Genomic DNA, 25,882 nt, shown 5'->3' with positions numbered 1-25,882 from the left:
CGTGTCAAAGCCTATAATATAGCTTTGTATGCTATAATAGTTATATTTAATAGGCAATAATGCTAAGATTACTAAAGCTGTGAGACAATTGTAAAAAATAAATAAAGTACTGCATCCTTCCTGTTGTCATATTAAACTGGCAGAATGAAGTGGTATGACACTCATACTAAGACTACCTCAAATTTGTACTTGAATAAAGTTCTTGAATAAAACTATACTGCAGCTTTAGCGTGTAACCTAACTGAACACGATGTACAATAAAATCCCTGATTAAACAGACTGCCCTATCTTGTAATTACAGTACAAAATGAGGCGCTCTCTTTCTCTCAGTCCAAAGTAATTTATTACATGACTGGTTCTAAGCCAAAGGTGTCACAGGATCTTGGCTGGTCTAATACCAAGTGTGTAAAGCTCTTCACAATTTAACACACCCTCTACATTCATAATAGAAAAGACTCTAAAGCAAGAACTAATGCAGGCACCTTAGATTCTTCTTCATTTCTTTTTATTTAGTTGTGCAGAAATGTAGACTGAGATGCACAAATTGTAGACTTGTATGGTATTTATAAAGTTAGATAAATGACTGCACGCACGCACGCCACTTCTGTGACCGGCTGACCAATTAACTATTTAAAGAGGACACCAGCTCTTCTGTTAAATATTCACTTGTTTTCCAAGATGAATAAAGGATGAGCAATTGACGCATTTATCTGAGTGTTTGTGTGTCTGACTGTGGCGTATCTGTTTCTGTGAGTGTGTGCATTTACTCGCTCCTTAACTCACTGGTTAGGAGCGCAACTGTGCGTCTTGGTTACAAACTACAGCTTCCCATCTCTGACAAACGCGCACGCACACTGTTGCACACAGAGAAACAAATACATACACAACACAAAGTGAGGAAGAACAGATTAGGCTCTAAACTCTGTGACGCACCGCAGAGGCTATAAATAATATAATATTATCAATGTGCTTGCTTAAAGATCATTTTTAAATCATTTGTATTTTTTTAACATCGTTCATTTCCGCTCACCCAATACTTTGCTTTTCCTTCTCTTTGTGTCTGTGAGTAATAAATGGAGTGCAGTGCCTGAACAGTTTCTCCTTACATAGGCAAAAGTTTGAGCATAAACACTGTGGGGGAACAGAAGGGCTCCGGTCCACAGAGCAGAGGCTTGTGACTGGTTTTAGTCAATAAATTGTCACTGCTGCTCTTTGGGTAGTCAAACACAGCTGTTATATTTTATTATTTAACATTTATTTATCTTTCTCGTGCTTTGAAGTGATGTGGAGTACAGAAACAGTTTCTGAGTTGGGTTTGCAGCTTAGGGTTCAAATCTCTTATTCCCGATTTAAAGTGGACACGAAACACTACGTGTATTGGGGCTGGTTTACACCATGCAGCACTACTCTGCAAAACTGTCAACTGGTGTAAAGCTGGATTTAAAGAATAAGTCTTTAGAGGTTTTTGGTTGTCTGTCCCTGTGTGTTGGCCCTGCAACAGACTGGCGACCTGTCCAGGGTGTACCCCTGCCTCTCACCCTATGACAGCTGAGATAGGCTCCAGCGCCCCCCGCGACCCTGAAAAGGATAAGCGGAAGAAAATGGATGGATGGACGGATGGAGGTTTTTGGAGAATGTGTAGCACCACCTTGTGAGAGCACAGAAAGTGATGTCACTGGGTTGGTTGGTTGTTGCTATTAGACTTACATTAGTTGGTAGATGTACGTAAGATGCAATCAGCACCATCTGTATGCAATATTGAAGTGTAATTTAAGTTAAGTTATCTCAGGGTTCAGTCTCTCTTTTCCCAAACATACGCAACCAGATTACAGGATAACAGCTGAAGCATGATCAGGAATACTGACGTCCATCCAGCACGTCCATAGAGAAAATAGATTGGTGTGTGACCAAAAACAACAGGAGCCTCCGAGGAAGACATGCCACGATTATAAAACCTTATTTCATGCTTTGGTTCAGAAATTCCAATCCCAAGTGTAAATGAAGGAAATCTATGGAGATTTTTCTCTCCAGATGCATCCTGATAGATTCCCGACATTCTTTGGTAAGAAACTTAAGAAACTTAGTTAGTTAAAACTCATTGGTGCTGAAATCGCTTTCTGTATCCAGCTACACAGACAGTTTGTTAGAGCAGGGATTACAGTTGTAAATTAGTCCTATTACATGTATAACCCTTTTCCACAAGTACCTACTCGGCTCAACTCAACTCGGTTTTTAGGGTTTTCCATTAGGTGGTCGTACCTGGTACCGGGTACTTCTTTAGTACCTGCTCAGCCAGGTTCCCAAGCGAGCCAAGTCATTTCAAAAACATGATGGCAGCAGTCCGCATCTCACCAATTAGTTTGTAAGTGACGTCAATCAAGAGTCATGAAGGCGAAATCAAAACTGCCATTTTTGAAACCCGGCAACAAGGGAAACACCCATTAACAAAAACAAAAAAACAAATCCGTGATCCCTGAGACAAAAAGTGATAGACCAGGGGTGTCAAACTATATATGACACCCCTCACAGGCCATACGTGGCAGGCCACATACAGCCCACTTCTTAAGCGGTCCAGACCAGTGAAACTCCCCTTCCTGTCAGTGTAAAGAAGTCCTATATTTAACTGTTTTTCTACAAAGTAAAAGCTGCTATGAATAAGAAAGAAATCTGTCAGCACGACTCTTAAATTATAAGAAACAAATGTGTAAGATTACAGAAAAAGTTCTGGTGACTCTTTGCCCAGACAGTCCTTATTTTGTTTTGTTTTTTAATTTTTAACTGTACTTGTAAAAAACAAACAAACAGAAATTTAAAGTATATCGTTAAAAGTCCAACATTTCTGCTTGTACTTGTTTGAGGTGAGCAGCAGATCAAACAAATTAAAAATCATAAATGGCTTCAAGCGCACACGCTCTGTGGCTCTGTGCTACATCCAGACATTTCTGTATCTCTGCCGTTCAAAGACACTTTTTTAATAGTTAATTTTATGTAATATTGAATTACTACTAATAGAGAGAAAAAACATGAGGTTCAAGGCCTGGACATGAAAAATGTCTCCAGGTCAGGGGAGGGATCATTACTGCCATTAGAAGCAACTATAATTGTAATGAACTGCAAACTTTTACTTTTATGTATCTTCTGCAAGCTCATACCACCTTAAGACGCTTCTACTATAGCACAAGTTTACATGCCCGTGGTGTCTTTCCATTACATACCAATTACTCTAACACTGGCAATCAGGATGAGGAGATCACAGGTTCACGGGGAAAAAAAAGTGGTGCTGGCCAATCATGAAACATAAAAAAGTGCAGCGGAGACAAAACCATAAAATTGGAAAATTATGGGGATGTTGAACACATAACACAGACTGAAAGCTGCTGTGTGAGTGTGTGAGAGAGGGAAAGCACTGTGCAGGAGTTCAGTATCAAAAGTCCTGTATGAATGCGGGCGAGCTTTGAGCACTTCGGTCAGCAGGATTGGAGGAAGATTTATTTCTATCCATAAAGTTTATCTGGTGGATTATATCGAGTATTTCATTAGATAAAAGTTTAAAAGGCAGTCTTGGTCTTATTGTTTCAGCTACAACCTCAGTGGTCTTTATTGGTCTGAGAGCAAGTAAAGAGTTCATATAAAAACGTCTTTCATACTCCCAGTTTCTCCTGAAAATGCAAGAAAATGTCAACGCTTGGGAGGAAGAGCAGAGTAGACCTAATGGACACATTTCTCATTTGATATCAAGAAAAATAAGATGCTTTTTTAAGTGTGTGGAGCAACTCTGACCAATAAAAACACAACACACTTTTTACACTTTATATTGTAATCAACTTCAGACTGAGTCTACTATAATCTTGTGAAAGAATTTAATGCCTAAATTATGACTAAAACAAAATGAAATTTTAGTCATAAGACTATCAGACTCTCAGAATTAACATTGATTTTGCTGACTGGTGAGTATCCGCTGACTTCATACCTGTTGATGTGAACTACCTTTGCAATACAGAAAACCCAGAGTTAACCCAATAAGTTATCCGAATAAGCTGAAATCTTACTTCGTGGTACAGACCTCGAAATACATTCCTAACACGATAAATCTAGGAAAGTCATTTCCAGTGTTTTACAATGTGGAGAATTTAATTCACATTCTGAAAACAGCAAAGGCAGAGTAGAAATGGCTGATGCACACAGACTATGAATTATGCACAGAACAAAATCAGCAAAGGCTGCAGGGACAGAGAAAGAAGTGAGTGACAGGGGAGGAGAGAAGCAACTGCAGGGACAATGTAACTCTGTCACCTTCACACCACAGTCGATCAGCAGGCAGAGCTCATTTAATCAGATGGACTGACAAACATCCAGACTGTCTGAAAACACACACAAACACACACACACACTGGCAGTTCAGTTTCTATCACTTCAAGGGAATTTTCATCGTCTTACAATCATTTTCTAGAAACTTAGCCTTGACTTAACCTTGAAACAAGTCTCTATACAATCATTGCAGGGTCTTTTTGTCTCCATCCCCTTTTTAGGTCCCCATGATGTGACTGTGAAAACATGGGCAATACAAGTACACACACATGCGTACTCACAAACACACATTAGTACACCCAAGAGCACATGGCATATGCTTCATAATGTGACCTTCTGCCCCCTGGAGGTTTGAATTCCCCTTCACTGTTGTGCCCTTACCCAGCATTCCCCTGCTGTATCCAATAATATCATGGCCTTTAGATTAATCTTTTTCCCCACTTGGCTGATTGAATTGATGTCTGTTTTAATTCAGCTTGAGTAATCAAACATCGTGTGCATTTGAGTGCGTAATAACTTGGAATCTAGGTTAAAAGGGGATGTACTTGATTCACGCTTTTTGTTTGTCGCTCTGGAGGCTGATTGAACACAAAACTTACCTTTCAGCTTGATATTTATTCATTGTAGTGGCACGTTCATAACTAACACGCACTGAGTTGATGTCAAAATCCATTTCCGAGGCTACATTCTGGTACCGAGCGATCACCGTCTCTCTAAAATGCTACTTACAGTGTCACAGTGCATCAGTATCTCCCCGACTAGTGTTAACATTAGCCCAGAGAAAATGTTAAATGCATATGTTCTGAAATGAACATTATGTTGTCACCATAACCCACATAGTCAGGGCCATATTAACGACATAATGAACATGCACACACACTGAGGTAATTTGCTGTCTAACAAACACTCACTGATGCTCTTGCACAACTGAAAGGACTCACCCACGCCCCACAAACAGGCACACACACTCATGAATAATAAACTAAAGGGCATGTGAGGGCACTCTGTTGAGCTCATATCTACATGGAATTTGCCTCTTCTTCCTCTTTCCATCTGTGCACTTTGGATCATTTGAAAGAATGCCTGTGTGTCTGTGTGCATGTGTGTTCCTGTTTTAAACCCACCATACACTTTGCAAATATCAGGTTGAACCTTTTTGCTTGCAGAACTGAATTAATTCTTCGTTGCACTGATTCAATAAAGTGCTGGAAATAGTCCTCTGAGATTTTGGTCCATGCCGGCATGACAGCATCACACAGTCGCTGCAGATTTCTTGGCTATACATCCATGATGTGAATTTGTTGTTCCACCACATCCCAAAGGTGCTCTAATGAATTGAGATTTGCCTGTGGAGGATATTTTGGTACAGTGAAAGAAATCAGTTTTGAGCCCACAACACAAGCTTGTGTGAAACTGTAGCCTCAGTTTCCTGTTCGTTGCTTTCAGGGGTGGAAGAAGGTGTGGTCTTCTGCTGCTGGAGCCCATCAGCTTCACAATTGAGGGATGCTCTTCTGCATACCTTGGTTGTAACGTTAGCTCCTCTGACCTAAGACATTAACCAGGCACTTGTTCATGTGGATCCATATCATCTGTTCTCATGATATGGATCCAGTCCATCCATCCATAGAATCACTCATTAGCATCATCACAATAATGCTGATCCACGATCAACATTGCAGTTGACTGTCGCATTGTTGTGATGTCATAGCTTTCCAAAGTAGGGGCGGGGAAGACAAAAAATGCCTTTTTTTATATAAAAAAGAGGAAGCTGCTGTACCGAATGAGAGCCCTCACAGGCACAAGGACGCCCTCTTGCTATGAGACAGATCTTTCAGATCATTCTCTGTTAACCCTAAAGATGATTATTCAAGAAAATCCCCTGTAGATCAGCCTGCCAACAACCACACCAACCTCAAAATCATCTTTCTTCCCATTCTGAGGCTCAACTTGAACTTCAGCAGGTCATTTTGACTACGTCTGCATGCCTAAATGCGTCAAGTTGCATATGCTGCCATGTGATTAAACTGATGTGCATAATAAAGTGGTAAGTGTACAGTTCGGTTGCGCCAGGTTTGGATCGTCCATACATAAAAGCCACTATACTTTACTTTTACTTCTTAAAATATAATATTTAGACACAGCACCAAAAAAGCTGGCCTTGAAATTGCTTTTAAGTGTTTAAACTTGTGGTCAGGATTTTTCCTCTTATAAAATATTAAAGCATCATAAGAACAGATTCATTGTTTTAAGGGATCACGAGCCAAAAAGGTTAGAAAAGGCTCTTTATGTTTTGTCAAGTCACAACTCTCCTCGGCTCACCCCCACAGAGCTGGCAGGACTTTAAAGGGAAAACACATTTAAAGGTCACAGAGGGCACTTGACTGAATTGCATCTCTTCCTTTGGGGTGTTCATGTGCTAATAAAAGCATTTTTATTAATATCTTGTATGTAACCCGTTTTTGGGAGGTTGAAGTCATGACTGGTTTGGTTTGTTTTATTTTTTCTCCACACAAAAAGACCCCCCACAAAAAAATTGCCTTTGTTAGAAAACACAGTTGTAGATAGTGGACAGAGAGCAGACGTAGCAAAGGGCCTCAGGTCAGACTCAAACCCAGGACCACCTCCTTTGATCACCTGCTCACCCCATAAGCTAAACTGACGCCCGGTTTTATCTCTTTTATGGTTAAAACTAAGTTCAAAGGTTTCCTTGTTTTGCATGCTAATGCGGGGAAATGCTTTCTACTTAACAAAATTTCAAATTTCTTTCTTATTTGTGTGTGTCTGAGTGAACGGACTGCTCAACTTGACCACCGACAAGCACGCTGACCTGGAAAAGGTCGTGGGCAGCCAGCTGTTCTATTAGGTTACCATGGCAATAGCCACAAACTTTTAAACACACACACACAGGCCCTCGAACGCACATATGCCAATATGTCCCCAGGCAAATGCTAAAAGCGAATGGCCATATGAGCTCCTTTAGCCAGGTTGATCCAACAGAGATACAGACTCCCATCACACTCCTCTCTACACCCCCTTTCTCCATTGGTGGGCACAGAGGGGTGATGGAAACGGTCTGAGCTGCCAGATCTTCTAAACCAACACAACAACGGAATAAGTTTAGTCCGTGTTATTATTACACTGACTGTAATACAGTGAAATATGTTGGCAGGATTTTGCAAAGAACCACTGATGAGGAAGCCCCAGGGAACGAATGACAGAAATATAGTTCATGGAAATGCTAAGCCAGCAGTGTCTCCAAATATAAAACACACATGGACACTAATTTTTTAAAACCACACTATGCAGTCTTATTGATTTACTTTGTTGAATAAGAATATTTTATTTCCTCTGATTCCCAAGTTGTTTTTTTATTCTGTTTTGTCAGTGTGGACTCTCAGTTCACACTGGATGTTTTTTTGAAATGTTTCTAATTGAAAAAGAAACATTTTTAAACATTTAAACAATTAAAAAGACTCATATTCAGGTACAAATTAAGATTAATGATCTCTAACAAGCTGAGGTAAACAACAGAGAAGGCTTTACTCAAGCTCATCCCCCTCTCGCCCTCTCCGGAGACGACCAGGCGATTCAGGCAAAGAAGCTACGTGTTACTTTTTTTGCCTGGGGGCTGAGCAGCGATCCACAATGTCCCGATCACACTCGCTCAAACCACTCGCCAACACGGCGCTTAGTCACAGATGACGAACTTGGAGAAAAACAACAAGCACATGACAGCAGTTTCTACCAGCGCACAAGGAGCATGAACCGGATTACCTTCAAAACAAAAGATCATTTAACAGGAGCTGTTTGAATGATGACGCTCATTTTCTACCTGCTGTGTGCACACTCTGATACATTGAAAAATATGCACTCGTATCAAATCCAAGGGGTGCTGACAACTCTTAAAGCACTGTAAAGCATTTGTGAACATGAATTTTGTACATATTAAAAGAAAAACACTCAAAGATCTCGGATTCACATAATTAAAAAGGGAATAAAAGAACCTAAGCACGTGTGCATTACAAACATATGCGCTTGGGGTGATGCTTGTTGACATGTGACTTATTTATTTTTTTCTGCCACAGTTAGTCCTGTATGTGCCGGCTAGCTCAATACAGCATGCAGCTGAAACTATAGCTTATTATACTTAGCATTACTTACTTGAGGAATGCATCCATCAGAAACAGAGAGGACTCGGATTAAAATTATTTATAAAGCACTCAGAGCTAATGATCAATTAGCTTGGGAGTTTCAAAAGAGATCAGTAGTTCCCATTATGCAATGGGCATTGCAAAGCAAGCATGACCTTAGAAGCATGTAAACACAGAGCATGTGGGGGGAAAGCTTGAAAAACTGTTTGATTTTTATCCACGCTTCTCTTCAGATGTCACAGATGTAGAATCAAATAAAACACTAATTATAAAAAACTCTCTTCAACCCCCTCAGCCATTACTAACTCTTTAAAGAGAAATGATAAGTCTGTCAACATGACCGAACATGACTTCCTCTCACAGAGACACACAGGTAAGGTTACCTGTAGGCCATGCCTGTCTGACTCTTCACCGTGTCGTGCAGCGACAGCGAGTGGAAGTTGAGGAACTCCTCCAGCTGCTTGAGCTCCACCACGCCGTTGGGTTTGTTTGCTGTCCACAGCATCAGAGGAGGGTAGGGTCGCGTTCCCGTCCCCATAGAAGTCTTTCCGACAAGCCTCCCCTGTCCTAGGCCTTGAGCCTGGACCCCACCCTGGCCTCCACCCTGAATCCTGGACCCCTTCTGTTTCGGGTTGGGGATCTCCGGGCACGTTGCCTTGTACAAGTACATCTTCCAGCTTTCTTCTTCACTTTATCCTCCCCTTCAATCGCTCCTTTCTGCTATTCGCATGTCCCACAATCATGTGCGCTCAGATTAATCCAGGTAGGCCCCTCACCCACGCACAGCTACACGGAGCAGAGGAGCGTGTGCGTGAGAGCATCTGATTAAATCTTAGTGTGAAGTATTCCTCCAAAATAAAGCTGCACAAGTCCTCCTCTTATTAAAAACAAAAACAAAAGAACATCCAGCCCTGAAAGGAGCCTTTTTTTTTTCAAACTGAAATCTGGAGTCCAGTCTGTCAGCAGGCTGCTCGTCCACACTGGGAAAACAGGTTACTTCCTTACATGTACTTCTCCATGCACCAGGCCATATATGTTGTCTGCACATATACACACATGAAGACAGATTAACAGAGGGCCAAACACACAGTCCCTCTCCTCTCACACACACATGCACACACGTAACACACACACACCCACACACTGATGCTGTCACTTTGCCCCCTGCTCAGCCAGTCTACATTATAAGCTCAGTTTGGTTTTGCTCCCTATTAAATAGCATGGGAATCTGGGACATTTTTTTCTCCCTCCCTCCCTCCCTCTCACTCTCTCACTCTGTTTCTCTCTCACTCTCTCCTTCCTTTTACCCCTTTTTCCTCTCCACCCCCCACCCCCTTATCCTCTCTCCCACCCTGCCTTTCCTCATCATCCCTCTTTTGTCTCCCAGTATTCCCTCCGTCACAAGCCCTTTCACTTACTCCTGATTTTCTCTCTCGTCTCTCTTCCAGCATTCACGTCTCCTGCCATTTGCTTTTTGTCAGCCCGTCTCTCACACTCGTTGCACTTTTAAAGCAGTCACTTTTTTTCACTTTCAACAACCTTTAAATTCATTCTTTTTCGTCTTTTTTGCCTCTGCCCTCTCTTTCTGCTCCTTCTTATTCTAAACAATGTGTACTCTGCAGTTCTGCCCATAACAAACACGTAATATAAACACGCAGACACACATACTCGAGCAGACGCTTGCACACGGCCGATGGCGTGTTATTCAGTCGTGCACAGTGTAAGGGCGGCGTTTTCATAATTAGGTAAACCAAAAAAATAAAGTGGAAAAGCCTCCGTTTTCTCGTCTTTCCTTCTTCTTGACTGCACAAACACACACACACAGTATATAATCTCCCCTCTCTAGCCTTCTCATGGGAGCGTTCAATGACATCATGTCTGGTCCTCCAGTGAATTGTGGGAATCATGAGGAATGCCACTCTTCCATATCAGGAAATTTGAGTTAAGATACACACTATCACTCTTTCCACAAGTAGACACACACACAGATGATGGAATTTCAGTCTTCCATCATCTGTGTATGTGTCAGTATAGAGCAAATACTGCCTGACTGCTCCTCATTGTATCCTGCAGACATCCAGTGGCAACAGCCAAAAGCTGTATGCAGGAACTGTAGAAGCTACGTGATAAAATAATTTGTTTGAACGTGGGATATTTCGTTTTGGGGTTTTTTGTTTGTTTGTTTTTGGGTTTTGGGGGTAAAAACCTCAAGGCTGACTCTTCTGTACCTGCAGCACGTGAAATTATGGCTATTAATGCAAAAGTGACACATGGAGGTTGGTAAAGAGGCAGCTGTGCTTGTTGTCCAGCAGGGTGGGTGGAAAACCTGATCATGCCTGGCAGCTGGAAGTCATCTGAGCTTATGCAACGCCTGAGTGTGTTTACAGTGTATTTATGGACCTGGAATATTCACGTCCATACTATGCATCGCACACACCTTCGACGCACATACATTCGAACAACAGATGCTCTCTGTCGTATTAAAAGCTCCAATTAATTTCACTCTTTTTCTCTCTGTCTCACTTGGATTTTTTTTCTGTTCTGTTTTATATTTTAACATTTTTATTTTGGCCTCTGGTGTTCACGACAGTCACATTCTCCTTTGAGGAGCTCAACATTTAGGCAGGTGAGTCACTGATGAAGAAAAGAAAAAAAAACACAGGGTGAATGATGGAAGAAAAGCAAAAGAGGACGGAGAAGGTGGGAGAGGACAGTTTGGGGGCATGTATGAGCAGCAAAATTAGGCATAAACAACTTTTTTGTCTTTTTTGTTCCTCCCCCCTCATTTATTCTCTTTTAACTCTTTAGTTCATACGTTTCGACTCTCATTTTAAAACCAGCTCATTGTTCCCTGAGATTAATTAGTCGTCTCTTTCATTTTGTCCCCACCACCCCCACATATCCTCCCTCCAGTGAGCGAATCCCCATATAAAGATTGCATATTACCGAGCGCCCACGGTATGTTAGGAACAAGTTTAGCAGCTTGCGGACGACGTTTAAAAAGACACACCGGCCATGTGTGTGGATGCTGTAACCTCGTATTATCTGCAGTGTAATAAAACAACATTTCTGTGTTGTTTACGTGCAGGAGAAGAAGAAAAAAGCCTCGTCTTTGCCATCTGACTCAATGGCAGCAATAATTATGTCAGCGATCAGTCTGCAGCCCTCAGGGACTGTCCTGCTCCTGTTTAACACCAGTGTGCTGGCCTAAATTCCCCCACTAAATCCCATTGTTATTATCAATGAATATCTAGATTAATGCTGAGAAGAGTGAAGAGTGAGGCAGACAAAATGAACAACACACCGATACATGGCAAAGACGGCCGTTGTGTTTTCAAGTGCTCTTTTAATCATTGAAGAGGTGTGATCTAACAAGAAGAGAACATATTATGTGACTGATTAATATTTTTAATACTTATCTCAGTATTACAGTGTTTCCATATTATGGGATGGATACTTTAGCACACATGTGTGCAAAAGAATCCCAGCTGTGTGAATCAAACTGCCGATCTTGACACCATCCCCGTGTTTCATCCATCAAGCTCTACAGGAACATGTGTTTTTGTTGTGCAACAATAGTATCGTGTTGCCGCACCTTTGTCGCACCTGGTGCTGAAGGTATCAGGAAATATAATCTCAATACACGGTCAGACGAGGGCGACGATACTGTTGGCTGTAATTATTCGGGTCAGTCGAGTTTTATTCCTAGAACTGTTGCTCCCTGGCTTACTGTACGCTCTGAAAAAGCAACAGGGTTTAATGAGATATTGATTCAGCCCAGTGTAAATGGAAACACAGCTACAGTACAAACTAATCGTAGCTTGTGAATAATTCTGCTGATCATCTCCAGCCCACAGGAGTTATGTGCTGCTTCTTATATGGTCTATTTCCATGAAAAGCATTTATTGACAGGGACGTGTTTATGTAGTTTTAAGTCAAAGAAGGAAAGACTTTGTTAACAGATTGGGTGCTAATAAATTATTTGACTCATCAATCTAGGTCACTAGATTATCTAGTTATTATCTGCAGTATCTACAGAGGTCAGACTGCTTTAAGCTGACAGGAAGACAACAGAAAGTCAAATAAGCGCGTATTCCAACCAAGGTATGCAGAAGAGCATCTCTGCAAATTTTGAAGCAGATGGGCTACAACAGCAGACCACACCGGGTGGTCTAAGGACAGGAAACAATTCACGCAGGCTAACCAAAAATGGACTCTTAATTTCTGCTGCAACATTCACATAAACAACATGAAAGCACCGATCCATCCTGCCTTGTATCAGCAGTTCAGGCTGCTGATGTGTGGGGTATTTTCTTGGCACACTTTGGCCCCTTGTACAAACTAATCATCGTTTAAATGTCAAAGCCTACCTGAGTATTGTTACTGACCATCCCTCTGTTGCTTGCAGCAGAATAACGCTCCATGACACAAAACTCATTTAAAACTGGTTTCTTGAACATGACATGAGTTCAGTGTAGTCAAATGGCCTCCACGGGCACCAGATCTTAAGCCAGCAGAGTACCTTTGGGACAAATTTGCAGCAAGTGTGTGATGCTGTCACATCAACATGGACCAGAATCTCTGAGGAATGATTTCAGCACCTTGTTCAATCAAGAATTAATGCTGCTCTGGAGACAAAAGGGGTCAAACCTGTTAGAAGCCAGGTGTACTTAATAAAACGTCAGGTGAGTTTAAGTATACTGTTGCCTCAATTTGGACATGAACAGAGTGTTTGCATTGTAACACCTAGGCTATATTTTCCAAAGCTTGTCCCTGACAAATACTCTCCATGTTCTATTTAAAAACTAAAGTAATCCATAATATCTTTGCAATAAAGGGTAAACAAACAATGATGAAAGTAAGTTTACGAGGTTATTTCTCACTATCTGGCTGCAAAAGAAAATGCAAATTCAGCCGCATAATTAATTTGGCTAAGCAGAAAATGTTAATAAAATTTTCAATACCTGAACAAAAGCAATTAGTGAAAACATCGTATAAATACCCTGTTTTGTCAAAGAATAAATAAATGAGCATTTAATGAATTTGTGGCACAGAAAGGAATACATTAGCATGGGGGTAGAAAAGGCAATTTATAAAGAAGTGGTTACAAAGCAGATTATTTCTTGTTATGGTCTGACCCGAGTTTCAAGAAGAATCACCAGAGAGCTAAAATCTGCATCAATTGTTCTGATTTAAATTAAGGCAGAGCAGATAGCCAGTCATCGCATGATGTTTGGCATCACGTCAGCGGCTCAAAGCGCAGCGCTGGCAGATGTGTGTGTGTGTGTGTGTGTGTGTGTGTGTGTGTGTGTGTGTCAGGCACGAGTTGGCTGACTGGCAAGACAGAGACTTGTAGAGGGGTTCATGCATTTCTAGGTCAGAGGAAACTGTTATCTGTTCTTTCAAGTAGAAGACTGCATCCACAACATAACAGTTGAGTCCAAGTGATCGGACAAAATGATCAGTACCGACTCTCTAAACGGAAACAATTATAAAGCTTTTTTTGTCTATGTTAGAGAGGGTAAGTGCACACGTGTGAAGGTCGTGCTAATCTTACAGTGATTCACACAGTGTTGGTTTTATTGGTGGCACATTGAGCTCACCACTTTGGAAACATGCCCATTAAATGCACTCACTCACACACTCACACTGTCCTCACGTTCCACACGCAGCTGTAGTGCTGTCAATCAAACCGCGAGAGGCTCTCATCACACTTTTATGAGCCCGTAAATAAAGAGCACGTGAAGTGTGCAGCCCCAAGCATGTCATCGGAAAGACTGTTTAATACCATTTGAAGCCACATTTGAAAACAGCACTCCGATGCTTAATGTGCATTTGTCGTTAGACAAGTCGGGCTTACTTTTACTTAATTCTTTGTTATAATGTGCCTTTGTGCAATTTTCTGAAACAATTTGAAAGCAACACAAAAAAGGCAAAGAAATATTTTGTGGTAATATCACAAACAGGCACCAATCCACTGAGTGCATTATTCCTGCACCGGGGTGCTATGATGACAGCGTAACACTACCAATATGATGCACATGCATCATATTGGTAATGCAGTACAGTATATTTTTTTTGCAAACTATTCCAAGCTGCCTTTTTGTTCTTTTTTACCATTATTCCTAAATACTGCTTCCAATTTTCCAATAAGCCAGTGTAGGCAAAACACAATGTGCAACACTGGGGAAAATAATCTCCTTTGTAAGTTTACAACTGAGCCACACACACAGTGTGTGCACGTTTGTGTGTGGGTGTACAGTTTGATTCTTTGACCCTCCGCCAGTTAATTTTTATGAAGACTGAACAAATAAATTTGGATTATAGCAATCCTTTCTGAATGGCTGCTCTGCAACATAAATGAATCCATCAATATTTGTGAGACCTCAACCTTATTTAATCACAGCGTGTCCCTTGCTGCTTTAACATTCTGGTCTCTTTTCCCTGCTCTGCTTTGTTTTTTCTAAATTAAAGGGAACAAAACCAAAAGCAGCAGAGAGGCCAGAGAATATAGAGAGGGAAGAAGAAGGAGGGAAAGGAAGAGGCAGGACTGCAGACTGATAAATGTGGAGCTTTAGGCTTGAATGATTGGAATGGGACACAGATGGATTAGGCATTTAGCAACAAGAGAGAGCAGTGGAGCGATGAGAGGGGGAGACATTGCAAGGTGGCTGGGGGAACCCGATACTAAAAATATCCATGTGTGAGGGAAAAAAGAAGAAGAAAAGAAAGACACTCGCTGCTAGTCTACGTCAAAAAATTGGGATTAGGAATCAACGCTATTGGTGCTTCCTGTCTGTCAATCACACATAAAAGAATGAAAACACTCCCTCCAGCCTCCATGTTTTGTCACCATGGTGGTGGAAGATGTCAACACCACCAGCGAGACAGATGCTTGCTATTAGCATTAAGGACAGATCCGGTGACACAACTTTAAGCCGAGGTCGTAATGACCGGCGTGACTGCTGTGACACACAAATGAAACGGTTGGACGGAGGGGGAACCGCTTGTCATCAGATAGCCCTGAGGATCCAGCACAGAAATACTTGAACAATCTAACAGTGTGCATGCACGCACTTTATGAATTTCCTGACAGTTGCACAAACAAAATTACAGATGACAGTGTTAATGATGTGTAGATAATCATAAAAAAGACGTTTTTGGGTCTTTGTGTGTGTTCCAAAGTACTTGTGAGGTGAGTGCACGATTCACCTCACAAATGATTTGTGCTCATCAACAAGCTGCTCTGTGTAACACGTTAGGCCATCAGTCTGTTTGCACTCTCAAGTATCTACAATCACTCACTGACAAGCATGCCCACACACACTTAGACAGGGTTTAACTGACCTGTACAGCATGCCAGTCTTTTGTGCAACTGTCTCGTCTTTGCCCAGGCCAAACATTTTCAGGTACCAGTTGGTCTCCATCTCTCTGATTACTGCTGCCTTGTTTCTATGCTGTGCCACCTGTTTCCCGGAGGAGGAATTGCGCTTGGCATCCTGGGAGTTGCTGCGCTGGGCTTTTAGCCCACTGAGAGAGGCCACTGAGTGTTTTCGGTGCACGTGGGGAGGCTGGTGCCCGCCGGGCCCTCCGATGCCCCCTCCGCTGCTTCGTGCAGCTAGCATGGCTCCAGAGCGTGGCCCCCTCCCCTCAAGAGCAAAGCTCCGGGATCAAGGTGAAAAGAGCACACTTAAGGTTTCCAAATGTTTCTCGATCCTGCACCTTCGTTTGGAGAGGACGGTTACTTCAGCCTCAATGAGTGATGCATATCTCACTGTCCTGTAATCACCCAGCAATGCTCTCAGTACTTTTTAGATACCTTCTACCAAACTATCTGAAACTGTCCTTAGATCTTCTTTCTCTTTGAACTTGGTTCTTTTTCTCTCCTTTGTGCCTGTCAGTGTGTCTGTCTGTGCAGAGTGCTCCCTGGTCTCTTATAGCCTCATCCAGCTTGAAACAGGATCCCAGTTTCCTTGTCTCGTCACAGCCTGCGCTGGCCTAAAAGGAGGGAGCCAAACATGACTGGGTGTCAACAATGCATACACACTCGCACAGTCTCTCACACACACAGGAGTACACAACAAATCTGAGTTCTAAAACAGGTGAAAGAAATATAAAAAGACACGATAACACACACATTGCAAACACACAAGCCCGAGCTCATAACGCACAATTATAGAGAGAAGTTGTAAATTGGAAATACACACTGCACGTGATTGTTTGAAGCGCACACCCCTTTGCTTCTTTTTCATCTATAGCACTGACACCAATGCAGCAATTTAGATATTAAAATATAAACAGGGAAACCCAGTTTGTAAATATTCACAGTAGATTAGGTGACCAAAAAAGAGAGTCAGGGCATGGAACTGCTGTGTAGATCACTATGTTATTTCAACTTGTATTGCAATAAATTCTGTGTGTGCATGCTTGCAGATTTGCATGTAAGGACATGTGATTCCATTTTTTCTAAGCAAAGTTTGATGCTCAAAATTGAACCCAACATTTCAATAACGTTTTTTTAAACTATAGTCAGATGTAAATGATATTTCCTGCCAGAATGTGCCAGAAACCGGTGAATAAAACAGCAAAGCACAATGGTGCAAAGAAGGGGGGTAAGTGAAGGTGAATGGAAGGACCCGATCGGTGCACTCTTTCAAGCATTGTCTGCGGAGAGGAGAGGGATAGCATGCTGATGAGATGCAAATTAATGTCAGGAGAGCACAGGACCTACGGGGCTATTCTCCACCTGACTCAACATAACGCTAGTCAAATACAAGCAGTAAAGTAAAAGCAAAAGCAGGAAAGCAGAAAGAGGATTTGGGCTTATTGTGGAGTTCATTTAAAAGCAGGCTTAGTAAAGTGCCGTCACTTGAAGGACAAGAGTGAGCTTTGCGGGAAAGCTTGGCACATAATGCAGTCTCAGAACTTTTGCTAACTTTCTCAAGTGTCTTGACTTCTCACAGAGGTAGACAAAAATGCTTCTCTTTTATATTGATCCATTAGTGGTTTATTAACCAGCCAACAGACCTTAAAAAGCAAACGCATGCACCAGTTTAAATGCACAGTGGACACCCAAAGATTGGTGTCCTCAGAGGTCAAGTGAATAGATCAGTGATGGAGTATCAGCCCTAAATTATTCAACCAAGTAATGAGAGCCTGATAGCTCACTGGACATGTGAGGGGCCCAGGGCAAAGGTTGGGGTCAGTGCTGGCTACAAGGTGAACCTCCGCCTGTGGTCAGCAGCTAATTTGGATTGGAAACTTGCTGGGACTTTGCACTTTGTTGTTTACGCAGTATCTTTTTAAAATGTCTGATATATTAAAAAACAACTTAAAATATCAGAAATATATATAAAATTACAGACATGTTTCTTCAGTTTTTACATCTGGTTCTATGAAACACTGCATCAGGTGTTTTTTTCTTTTTCCATTTAACCAAAGTTGTTAATCGGCTGGGGAATTTCTGCTTGTTGCGCCTGCTAGGTCACCTGTAGGGTCTTCAGCCGGACGCATTCAATATTCAAAATTTCACTCTTTCCTTCTTCTGTTGGCAGAGCAGAAAAGTCTCCCTGTCGTCTCCTGCAACTAGATCTCAGTTTAGGTTTTACGTCCAATACTTCTCTTCTTTCCACAGTAAGAGCCAAAAGCTACTTTTCTCTGACTTGTCAGCCAAGTCTTTCTGGCTTGTTCCAGTTAGTCCTCACGTACCAACATCAGTGGCATCCTGCTTCCACAGGTTAGGTGATGGTTCTTCAGCCAGATCACTGCACTAACAGCAAAGATCTGAGTATGTCAGTCATTTCGTATACTAACTTCTTCCTTGGGACAGTTAGCTCAAAGATAATTTTGTTCTTCGTCTTACTGGATGAAGAATTACTTACTTACTCACATTACTACGCGAGGGAGGAGACACGAGTTGAACCTACATCCTTTTTTGGGTTCAAACACAAAGAGGTTGCTTGTTGCCCATCATTTTGTCAATAACAACTGGTTCCCAGAGGACATTCCAGGCTCCAGTTGTCCAGATAACTCAATGTATTTACACAGATCAGTGCAATCCTACACTTGGAGTCGCTTCAGTTGCTTGCCTAATCAAATCTAAAAATAGACATGAGGTGAAATGTACCAGAGTTAAAGTGAACCCTCTCCTTTAATCTCAAACATTGTTCTGCCATAAAGAGTGTCATGTTTGCAACCATCCTTCACATTACTGCCATCTTGTGGCTACAACTGGCTATTGCTACTGGAAACTGCTTGCCTTGGATGCTGTATGAAACTGTAGCATGTCTTCATTTTACGACCCATAAACAATGACAAGAGCTTGTCAAACTGAGAGGCCCAGAGACTTTTCTAGTTATCTTTGTTTGTTCATTGTGGATAAACTTTCCGTCTGTGATGGGAGACTAACAGGAGACTAGCGTGAGAATTAAGCTGCTGCTGAAACTACTTTCATTGTTCAGTTATGAAACAGCTGGGAATAGAAAAGAGATAAGCTTCTGTCATTTATCAATAGATAAGTTTTCTTACTGACCACAAGTGTTGGGTTCATTACACAAAAAAGTAATGTATAACATTTTACTTGTTGCTAATGCATTAACTATTTTATTTATTTAAGAAAGTAATTTGTTACACAACTCTCATAAAACTACTAAATCACACATTACCAGTTAACAATCTAAACCTGAGGCAACAGTTCCACGCACCAACATAAAACCCGTGTGCTAATTAAGATAGACATAAGGTCTTTATTTTAGTGTGCAAGTATGAATACAAAGCAAACATGAAAACCAGCCTAAAGAGACTTCAAAGCAATCATCACAGTGATTCTACCTTAGAAACATGAACAGGTAGAAACGGAAGCTGTAAACCTGACTGAGCATCACTTTTTTACCTGTTGAAATTCAGGCTCGGTCTGCTGGGCTGGGGTCGGAACACATCAGCTTTATAATCACTCTGGGTTCTTAGCTTAGCTTAGCTTAGCTTAGTGTTAGCATGCTGTCTGTGCAGGTGCTTGCAAAGAGCTGAAGTTGTGTTCGAGCCTGGATGCTGTTTGCACATAACTGTCACGCTCTTGTCCTTCTGTGCAATAAAAATAAAAGTAATGTCTATATCTCCACTTCTCAAGAGCTTTATATAGAGCTTAATATTTTTGTGCAATATATTTATTTTTACTTTTGATAATTTATGCAAATTTGACAATGATAGTTTTCTATGTAGTGGATATTTTCGTAGTGTTTTATTGCTTCTTTTGCTAAAGAAATGGTTCTAAAAACGACTCCTCATTGTCAGATAATAGTAGAGAATTGTTTTGATTGTATAGTAGATGTTTATTTAATTATACAAATAATAATAATTTACTAAGACATCCATGTAGAGTGCGTGAAGCTACAGGAGGCTATCAGCATATTTAAAGAATCAAGGACAGCATAAAATGGTTATTATTTGTCTTGTTAATAGGTGGAGGGTGCTGTTTGTGTCTGCTTCCCTTTCTGCAAAAGTCACTGCAGCCCTCTGACATCAAATCAAGTTTCCTTCTTCTTACACTGGAGAGTAACATTCAGGCCGGTAGTAGTTAGAAGTGTTATGTGTTACTTGGCCAGGATTTCACATGGCTCAGAGCTTTAGCATCTCCCAGTGTTGGGAGTTAATTTCCTCCTAGCTTAGTGCGTCCACTTTTGGTCTCTTGAGATAAACCAGCATATTTCCAAAGTTCACATGGACCTGCACACACCACCTCTACTTGGAGACCTGTTGTCCTTCGAGGTCATTTAGAAAATTTGTCACACAGTGTGTATCGAACCTGACCCGTGTGCAATGTTGGAGTCACTAGGGTGGAAATTCTAGCACGAACAAAATCCGTCATTCGTGTTGTTTTCATGAGGTCTCACGGAAAGATAAACTGATAGTACTACTACTATTACTACAACAAATACTACAGTATAGGTGGATATGCAGACTACATATATATAGAGAGAGAGAGAGGGGGGGGAAGGGTGAAATGCAGTAAAGCAATGGTGAGAAGGTGATAAAGAAAACGTGGTGACATTATAGAGTTTAAACAAAAAGACACACAAACACACACACACACATATGAACTACACTGGTGCAAAACTGTGTGGAACAAAACAGGACAGCTGCTCCTTCCACTATTAAATTAGAAGACGCATGTTGAGCCTTTGCACCTCCCACTGGTCTCCATTTTCTCTCACAAAGTGTTTTTTTATATGTAGCAGCTATTTAATTCTCTTTTAACAAAAGAAAATTAGTAGAATTGACAGGTTAATTCATTTTATCTTTAATATGAGATGCTGGAAAGAGATAATTGCAGCTTTGAAAACATTATAATGATTTTTTATTGCAGGCGTTTTTCTTCTCACTCCACAGGGGAGAAATAGACTGTATAAATACAGTTAGTGACAGGTGTCAGCTGCCAACACTGTGATCTTCTTAACATACGCCTGAAGTATCAATAGAAATAGAAAAAGGAATATAGCTGTATAAACTAAATGAAATATGTCTGTGAATTACGCACATAATAATAATGGATTGGATTTATATAGCGCTTTTCTAGGCACCCAAAGCGCTTTACAATGCCACTATTCATTCACTCTCACATTCATACACTGGTGGAGGCAGCTACAGGTGTAGCCACAGCTGCCCTGGGGCAGACTGACAGAAGCGAGGCTGCCATATCGCGCCATCGGCCCCTCTGGCCAACACCAGTAGGCAAGTAGGGTAAAGTGTCTTGCCCAAGGACACAACGACCAGAACAGAGAGCCCAGGGATCGAACCGGCGACCTTCGTACAGATCCACCCTGAGCCATAGCCAGCTCAAGTGATCCTTTACACGCTTGGGTCCCTGAGTGCAAAGTATCATTTTGACATTAAGAATAACACAAATGTCATGGAAACTATTCAGAAGTGACTGGTTTCATGACGATGAAAGGTCCTTAATGGTGTTTACTGTTTACAGCCACCTGCCTGTGTAACCAGTGAGGGTAACTTAAGCTATGAGAAGAGGTGAAGGCAAGTTTTGATAAGCTTCATGTAAGGAAGTAGTATTTTGTTCTAAATTGCAATGACATGTTGTAAATTGTATGGAAAAGCAAGCAGAGACTTTCCCCATTACCCTCACATTTCTTTTTCTGCACAACTTCATTTTCTCTCCATCACACTTCTTGGCCAAGGTAGTTGTGTGATTCCCACACGAAGCAAGAATTATAACTGATCTCTGGTCTCCCATCAGTTTAAAGTAAAAGATGCGCTTAAAAAACCCTGTTTGTCCAGCTCCAGTCCAGTAGTTAACAGACATGCCTGTAAAACAGAGACAGCTATAGTTTCCTACGAGCAGGAAATCAGTGCAGCTTTCAGAGGCAATAGCAGACTGCAGCCGCAAGATGACAGTAATGTAAAGGATACATGCAAACATGCAAGCAGCTTCATGGCATTTCAACAACATTGTATATTTTAATTTATGTCTGTTTTTAGATTGAGAAATTAAGCACTGCCTTGCTTGGCTTGCTTATCATGATGGAATGCCACTGCTAAAATAACATACCAATGAAATGAACAAGATTTTTAAATGAGTGGAAAGTCTTATAAATAATTCGTATGCTGTTATGGACCCAGCAACATAGAGTTTGGGTCTTCTTCCTCTTTTTCTCTCCACCTCTAACTCTTTACTTCGAAGCTTCAGGTGGAATTATTGGGCTGGCTCTGCTGTACTGGCCTATGCATGGGCTCCTGGTTCCTGGTATTTAAAGGCTGGACGGTGTAGCCATCTCTGCTAGGCTGTTCTTGTCGTTACCATGGTAATCAGGCTTTCCTTTTTACCTGTGTTTTTGGCTTTTATTCTATGGTATCGTGTGTTGTTCTCCTTCCTAGCTGTCTGCTTGGACCCCGTTCTGAAAATCGGTTTACCTGGATATCCATTTACCTGAGTCAGTCTACACCAATCTGTTTCTCCTATTCCCAGCCAAGGAAATGACTTACCTGTTTTCCACCTGTCTGCCTACTCTCCAGCGCTCTCATATTCTCGCCTGCCAGTCATGTAGCCTTCGGCTGCCTCTGTTCAGGAAACAACAAGTAAGCCAGAAGAAAAAACATTTCAAATTCAGCAATATTCGGTTCTATTCATCTTGGCATGTGGTATTATGCCCTTTCCTCTCAGTTTCTGAGTTTCCAGTCCCTGCCCTGTGATATATCCTACCTTGCCATTTAGGTGCATCTACCAAAACTCTTGAATGAGTTTGAACTTTGGTGACCTTGACCTCAAGGCCAAAGGTCAGGTTCTGAAAATCCTCTAGGATTTTCCAATTGACACCATCATTTAAAAATCTCAGAAGAGTTTGAATTTCAGTGACCTCGACCTCAAGGTCAGAGAGCACGTTTACTGAGAACCTACACAGACAGCCTGTTAACAAAGATAACCAAGTAAGCAATTCTGGAAATCTTGTGTAAGTCTATCTCCGTGGTACATCACTGTAATCTAAGACACTTACCTCCACAAATTCCTGTTTCCATGTCATGTGCTGTTAAATTTTGAGTTCCTGCTGGCAGTTTAAAAGGTGTAGACAGACTCTGGCAAGCCCCGATCTAAATTCCTCTCTTTGTCTTTATTAGAGCATACCCTTCCATATCTCTTGCATGAACATGATGGTAACTGATAACTAATCAGAGCCACAGAACAAAAAACAGTCCCACCGTCTCAATCAATCAGTCATTTTCATGCTTTTGCTGTTGCAACACAGGAATTTCCCAACTTCCACCCTTATGAGTATTTAGATTTTTAACTTGTTGAATTTCATATTAATTAGATTTTATACGGATGGAGACTAGCTAAACACTGGATTTTACACTTGTGAAGAAATACAAATGCTATAAGCCATCCGTTTGATGGCATTTTAACGCTTGTATTTATAGCAGACAGGTTTTGAAAATTAACATTTACTAAAACAACAGACTGTAATGATTTAAACTGTTCTGACAGCCTACAGATAACTGAAAACAAGCACGGACGCACGCTCAGAAACAAAGTAAAATTAACACACATATATATGCAGTGATGCACGTGCACACATTATGTCTCAGTTTAGCACCAGTGTTTCTGTTCATTGTCGTCAGCTGACAATAACTTATAAACATTCCTTCCTTCACCCCTCTGTCACCAGGAGAATTTATTACCGTCCGCACCGATAGCTTTGATTGGACACAGTTCACCATCCCTCCCCCCCCCCACACACACACACACACACAGATCAGCACATAGGCTGACGTGCAGAAAAAAATAGCAGTGTTGAGTGATGATGAGTGATGATGATGATGGTGATGGTGAAAGGGGCATAAAGCAACACAAAATATAGCCTTTTCATCTTTTGTAACACGGACATTATCAAAGCATTATAGCAGCAAACACACACAGACACATGACATCATGATGCGCTCTGCTGTCTCTCTGCTTCCTTTTGTCTCTTCAGCAGTAAGAGGCCATCACATGCAATCCATCATAATATCTCTCCATCTCATAAAAGTAGTCTGAAAAATTCATCATATCTTTTTAATCTTTCATCACTTCATATATATTGATGCAGTATGTTTTTTTCCTATCAAATTGGAGCCTTTCATCAAAGAAATGTAATGTCTTAAATCAGAGTGAGAGTTGTGGCCAATTTAGTGCATATCCAACCAACGTGCAGATTAAAAAGAAGAAGAAAAGAAAATCTTACATCAGCGCCCTCTGCTGGATTGTTCTAGCCAGCTAAGAGATTTGCAGTGGTGTGAAAAAGTGTTTCTTGACCTGTTTTCTCCTTTAGTCTACTAGTGCTTTGTGTATTTGTCACACTTACATGTTTCAGATCAAACAAATTTTATTATTAGACAAAGATAAATGTAAAATGCACTTTTGAAAACAAATTTTTATCCAAACCTACTTTGTCCTGTATGAAAAGGGACTAAGAACTGCAGGTGTCACTCGTCTCAGTTAAGGTTTCATGATTCAACAATAAGAAAGACACTAGGCAAAAATGGCATCCATGGGAGAGTTCAAGGAAAAAGCCAATGCTGACCAAAAGGAACACAAAGGCTCATCTCACATGGAACCATGAATTCTACTGTGGACCAAAACATCCTGAAGGAGAATGTCTGTTCAAGACTTCAAGCTGAAGCGCACTTGAGTTCTGCAGCAGGAAAATTATCCAAAACACACCAGCAAGTCCACTACTGAATGGATTAAGTAAAACAAAATGAAGACTTTGGAGTGGCCAAGTGAAAGTCCTGGTTCATGCTCAAAAACTAATTCTACAAAGATGACTGGGCCAAAATTCCTCCACAGCACTGTAATAGACACATTGCCACTTTTCGCAAATGCATGATTGAAGTTGTTGCTGCTAAGGGTGGCTTAACCAGTTATTAGGCTTAGGAAACATTTAATTGTGACAAACATACAAAAAAAATTCACACCGCTGTACAATAGATTTCAATTTTTCCTATGGCTTCTTGACATCAGCCCCTGACATCAACATCTGGCCTGTTGGCTGCTTAACCCTTTAAGGCCAAGTATATCATATTAGCATCATTGGTATAATATCTCCCCCCCCCCAAATTTACATTTTAAAGGTGCGGTGTGTCCTAAGTGGAGGACAAAAGAAGAAGTGCAGTTAAACAGTGTGCGAAACTCTTGTCCTTAAAAGAATGGAGGAAAATCCAAAAAAGACCTGATACAGATAGATCTTCTGTTGATCTGTTCACTGAAACCTGATCAGAAATGGTCTCAGTGGAAGGGCAGCTGCATTTTACCCAGTGGTGTTGGAGACCTTGGCAAAGCTCATGAAATTACACAGAAAAATACCATTAAATTTTGATCCACCATGCAAAACCATCTGGAAAGTATCCGACTGGCAAAAGCTTAATTTTTCGGCATGACACCAACACATGTCCGATGCAGCAAAAGCATACATATATCAAAAAACACACAATTAAAAAAATTTAACACTATCAAACTTGGATTGACATCCCCAAATCCCAGATCTCAATATTATCAATGGAGTGTGGGATCATCTACGAAACAAAAGGCACCCAACACCCAAAGAAAAGCTTTGAATGTCCTATAAGAAGCCTGGAGAACTTTTCCTGAAGAACAGCGGGGACAGTGCATCACTTTCATATATTCTGCATTTGATGGTAACTTATGCAACTCCCTTGGATTTGGCCTACAGTGTTGTCTTTACTAATGGATCATGGCAGGCTCTGGTGCTGTCCAGCTCTTCATCCTGAAGACTTGTTATTTGACGTCTGTCTGCTTTTGAGATGTTGGCTGGCTCTCGCTCTGGGAGGTTGCTGTATCTACCAGCCACTTGGCCTTGGTGTTGTGTAATACCTCACTCTCACAGATGTGTGTGTATGGGTCTGTCCTTGTGCTATTATTC

At 41.2% G+C, this 25,882-nt stretch overlaps 1 protein-coding gene across 1 annotated transcript in view; it reads right to left on the bottom strand.

Annotated features, from left to right (window-relative positions):
- Positions 1–9,765, bottom strand: part of kcnab1a (potassium voltage-gated channel, shaker-related subfamily, beta member 1 a) — a 110,939-nt gene extending 101,174 nt beyond the window's left edge. The window contains exon 1 of the mRNA XM_040008794.1: positions 8,843–9,765. Coding sequence (XP_039864728.1) covers positions 8,843–9,129 — 287 coding nt within the window. The 5' untranslated portion in view covers positions 9,130–9,765. The remainder of the gene's footprint in view (positions 1–8,842) is intronic.
- Positions 9,766–25,882: the final 16,117 nt, after the last annotated feature.

The sequence above is a fragment of the Simochromis diagramma genome, unplaced genomic scaffold, assembly GCF_900408965.1.
Source record: "Simochromis diagramma unplaced genomic scaffold, fSimDia1.1 OVJJ01000344.1, whole genome shotgun sequence".
Classification (NCBI taxonomy): Eukaryota; Metazoa; Chordata; class Actinopteri; order Cichliformes; family Cichlidae; genus Simochromis; species Simochromis diagramma.
The sequence above is the reverse complement of the archived record's forward strand: the minus strand, read 5'-3'. Positions and strand labels throughout refer to the sequence as shown.